Source organism: Solanum tuberosum, unplaced genomic scaffold (assembly GCF_000226075.1).
Source record: "Solanum tuberosum cultivar DM 1-3 516 R44 unplaced genomic scaffold, SolTub_3.0 scf00046, whole genome shotgun sequence".
Lineage (NCBI taxonomy): Eukaryota > Viridiplantae > Streptophyta > Magnoliopsida > Solanales > Solanaceae > Solanum > Solanum tuberosum.
In genome coordinates, this window is record NW_006238971.1 from 830654 (window position 1) to 835322 (window position 4669).

A 4669-nucleotide genomic window follows, 5' to 3' on the forward strand; every position below is an offset into this window, starting at 1 on the left:
GAACAATAAATTATTCAAACTATATGAATATCTGTGTTAAATAATTAAGTAGTATATGTTTGCTTAGTCGCCTAATTTTTCCTTAATATAATATAAACCCCGAATGTGGATGAACTCTTTTTCTTAACAACTATACTCAGTTATACATAAATAAACATTTAATTTGACAACTATTTTATTTTTGAAATCATAATTTATTTCTAATTTTAGAATACATTAGATCATAATATTTTAACTAAATATTTCAATTTATTTTTAAGAAAGATGAATAATTGTATCATACATTCATCCAATAAAAAAATATTTAAATTTAAAAGGATACATGTGTCTAATTATTTAATTTTATACAAATTTAAATGTCTAATTGCACACATTCAAAATTAGAAGGCATATATGTCAGATGGGGCCAAGTTGAAGGGGGCATGTTTACATTATGGCTATAAAAAAATTATATACCCTTAATATACAGAATGTGAAGTCAAATAGTAACATGGCATGTGAGAATGGAATTAATCACTTGCCATTCACCACCATTATAAACTTTAATTAATTTGTCTCTTGCTTCAATAGCCTATTGAGTTTGACTCTGGAAGTTAATTCAGCAGGAATAATGAAGTTCTTCAGATCTCCTTCAAAGTTGAATGCCACTTCTGTACTACTATTACTCTTCTTTTGCTATTACTCAACAGGTTTGAACACAAACTTTAATTCAATTCTTTTTTTAAATCAGAGTCTAACAATTGGTTCTTGATAAATAATTGTATATAAACTCTAAGAGTTAATATCTCAAAAGGTCATTCAACTTAGAAAATTTATCTAATAGAGTCATTGAACTTTATTTTGTATCAATAAAATCACTCAACTTAAATTTTTAAAATCACTTAACCAATTTTATCATTAAAAAAAAATGACAAAGCATTATAAATTATGTTTATGCCATATAAATATGAATTTCATAAATAAATAAAATTAAATAAAACTATTAAGAATTTCTTACTGATAAACTTAATTAGTGAAAATTATATCATGGCATTAACTATTAACAAGAATCCCCTGCCTTACGGGAGCAATAGCGATTAGCGGGCAACAACAATAATTATTTTTCTATTAGATTCAATCTGAATTCTGATGGCTGAGAAGTTGAGGAAAGAAAACTGTCGAAAATATGAAATTTGAACAGTGCATTAATGAGTATATATTAAATTCAGTATAGTAACAATATCTTTCTGAGCATCAAGACTTTCTTCGATTTTAATTCAGTATGCCCAAACAGAAGTATTGATGCTTTTGGGTAACATCTGGATTTATTTATGAATTATCCAAAAACAAAAAAATTCATATACTTTTTTTAAATCTGAATATTAATTTTAACTTTTCAAATATATAAAATGTTCATCCATTTTTGTTCTGTCAATTACTCGGCTGAATTGTAATTTCTTCTCCAAATCGGACAGTGATTTTGTTTTTGTGTGATGGTTATAGTGATTGACTGGAAACTTGATCTAGGAGAGAAAATGAATGGTGATATAATAAATTAAGTTGAGTGATTTTATTGATACAAAAATCTATGTTGAGTAATTTTATTGATACAAAATAAAATTTAATGATTTTACTAGATAAATTTTCAAAGTTGAGTGACCTTTTAAGATATTAACTCCAAACTCTAAGGATGCGGGTTCGTGTCATTTTTCAAGAAAATGGATAAGTGATTTTCTGGTGTTTGGTTACATGTTACAAATTTAAATGTCTAATTGCACACATTCAAAATTAGAAGGCATATATGTCAGATGGGGCCAAGTTGGAGGGGGCATGTTTACATTATGGCTATAAAAAAATTATATACCCTTAATATACAGAATGTGAAGTCAAATAGTAACATGGCATGTGAGAATGGAATTAATCACTTGCCATTCACCACCATTATAAACTTTAATTAATTTGTCTCTTGCTTCAATAGCCTATTGAGTTTGACTCTGGAAGTTAATTCAGCAGGAATAATGAAGTTCTTCAGATCTCCTTCAAAGTTGAATGCCACTTCTGTACTACTATTACTCTTCTTTTGCTATTACTCAACAGGTTTGAACACAAACTTTAATTCAATTCTTTTTTTAAATCAGAGTCTAACAATTGGTTCTTGATAAATAATTGTATATAAACTCTAAGAGTTAATATCTCAAAAGGTCATTCAACTTAGAAAATTTATCTAATAGAGTCATTGAACTTTATTTTGTATCAATAAAATCACTCAACTTAAATTTTTAAAATCACTTAACCAATTTTATCATTAAAAAAAAATGACAAAGCATTATAAATTATGTTTATGCCATATAAATATGAATTTCATAAATAAATAAAATTAAATAAAACTATTAAGAATTTCTTACCGATAAACTTAATTAGTGAAAATTATATCATGGCATTAACTATTAACAAGAATCCTCTGCCTTACGGGAGCAATAGCGATTAGCGGGCAACAACAATAATTATTTTTCTATTAGATTCAATCTGAATTCTGATGGCTGAGAAGTTGAGGAAAGAAAACTGTCGAAAATATGAAATTTGAACAGTGCATTAATGAGTATATATTAAATTCAGTATAGTAACAATATCTTTCTGAGCATCAAGACTTTCTTCGATTTTAATTCAGTATGCCCAAACAGAAGTATTGATGCTTTTGGGTAACATCTGGATTTATTTATGAATTATCCAAAAACAAAAAAATTCATATACTTTTTTTAAATCTGAATATTAATTTTAACTTTTCAAATATATAAAATGTTCATCCATTTTTGTTCTGTCAATTACTCGGCTGAATTGTAATTTCTTCTCCAAATCGGACAGTGATTTTGTTTTTGTGTGATGGTTATAGTGATTGACTGGAAACTTGATCTAGGAGAGAAAATGAATGGTGATATAATAAATTAAGTTGAGTGATTTTATTGATACAAAAATCTATGTTGAGTAATTTTATTGATACAAAATAAAATTTAATGATTTTACTAGATAAATTTTCAAAGTTGAGTGACCTTTTAAGATATTAACTCCAAACTCTAAGGATGCAAGTTCGTGTCATTTTTCAAGAAAATGGATAAGTGATTTTCTGGTGTTTGGTTACATGCATGAAATTTTTTTCAAGGAAAATCCATCAAATTATGACTCCCTTAATTTTATGTGTGAATGTCATTTTTCTTACATATATATAATTATTTTAACTTTTAATTTCATATTGCTTGCTTCTACTAACATTTATACATTATTAATAATCTTTAGTACTAAAAGACTGTACTATATATCTAAAAACTCTCTTAGCTTGCTATCATTATTATTAGTTTTTCAAAAAAATAGTTTCTATTTAACTAACCAAACATTGGAAAACATTTTCTAGAGAAATGACTTGTGTTATACCAAACACAACAAGAGCAGAGAGTTTGGCCTATGATTTTAAACATTATGTATTTCTTATCAAGGAAGAAAAATCAATTGACTACAACTTTGGCCTTCTATATAGAGAAATTTGAAGCTCAAAAGTAGATCTTTAATGTTTTTTCTGATTGATTTTTCCCCTTTTTTCCAGAGGAAAAGTGCATGAAGGGGAAAATTACATATATTAGAGCCAATGTGTGTGAGACTTTAGTAGCTAAAATGAGATATTACCAAATCATTAAACTTTCTTCCATTTGTCTTTGTAATAATTATGATCCACCATGCACAACATGCATGTATTAAGTTTTTCTTTGTGTGTTTGTATTACCATCTCTTGCATTTTTATTCCAGATGCGTTTGATGCATTTGATCCCAATGGGAACATCACAATAAAATGGGATGTCATCAGTTGGACACCAGATGGATATGTCGTAAGTTCGTTAGCTCTTCCATACATACTAGGAGTTCGGACTACGTACCTCTCGATCTTCATATTATCTGTCTTTTAACGTTTTTGCACACTTATGAAAGACATTTAAAATAGCCATGCCCTAGTCATATGAGTAGTATATGACCTACTAAGTCACTAAGCTATATACCCTTTTTAAACGTCTCACTTAATTAACACTCTACCACAATAAGGTACATTTGGAAAACAAGGTAACTCCTACTTTTCTAAAACGTCAAATGGACTTGTCATTAATCATTATGGTTATTTGGACAGGCTGTGGTGACTATAAACAACTTCCAGCAGTATAGGCATATCCAACCACCAGGCTGGAGTTTGAAATGGACATGGGAAAAGGATGAGGTGATATGGAGCATGCTGGGAAGTCAGACTACGGAGCAAGGTAATTGCTCAAAATTCAAAGGAGATATTCCCCATTGCTGTAAGAAGGATCCAACAGTTATCGACTTGTTGCCTGAAACTCCTCACAACCAGCAGATTGCAAATTGTTGCAAGGGAGGAGTTGTCAACTCATGGGGCCATGATCCTTCAAATTCCATTAGTTCATTCCAACTCAGTGTCGGTTCTGCTGGAACAACCAACAATACAGTTAGAATACCTAAGAACTTCACCTTAAATGCACCAGGACCTGGATATACTTGTGGACCTGCTAAAATTGTTAAACCAACTAAATTTTTTACTCCAGATGGGAGAAGAGTGACACAGGCTATGAGTAAGTTAATTAGAACTTTAATATCATTCTCATTTATAAGATGCAGTTTCATACAGGCTAACTTT

General features: G+C 29.1%; 1 protein-coding gene across 1 annotated transcript; it reads left to right on the top strand.

Moving 5' to 3' along the window:
- Positions 1 to 1904: 1904 nt before the first annotated feature.
- Positions 1905 to 4665, top strand: LOC102594294 (protein COBRA-like). Its single transcript, XM_015306976.1, has 4 exons — positions 1905 to 2076; positions 3775 to 3854; positions 4148 to 4604; positions 4661 to 4665. The coding sequence occupies exons 1-4, from the start codon at positions 1998 to 2000 to the stop codon at positions 4663 to 4665; spliced, it is 621 nt and encodes a 206-aa protein (XP_015162462.1). The 5' UTR covers positions 1905 to 1997.
- The last annotated feature ends 4 nt before the right edge of the window (positions 4666 to 4669 follow it).

Bases quoted from the DNA above. Each gene is read 5' to 3' on its own strand.
- LOC102594294 (XM_015306976.1), top strand. From the start codon at position 1,998: ATGAAGTTCTTCAGATCTCCTTCAAAGTTGAATGCCACTTCTGTACTA. The intron at 2,077-3,774 runs GTTTGAACACAA...TTTTTATTCCAG, and splicing joins CTTTTGCTATTACTCAACAG to ATGCGTTTGATGCATTTGAT. The intron at 3,855-4,147 runs GTAAGTTCGTTA...TTATTTGGACAG, and splicing joins GGACACCAGATGGATATGTC to GCTGTGGTGACTATAAACAA.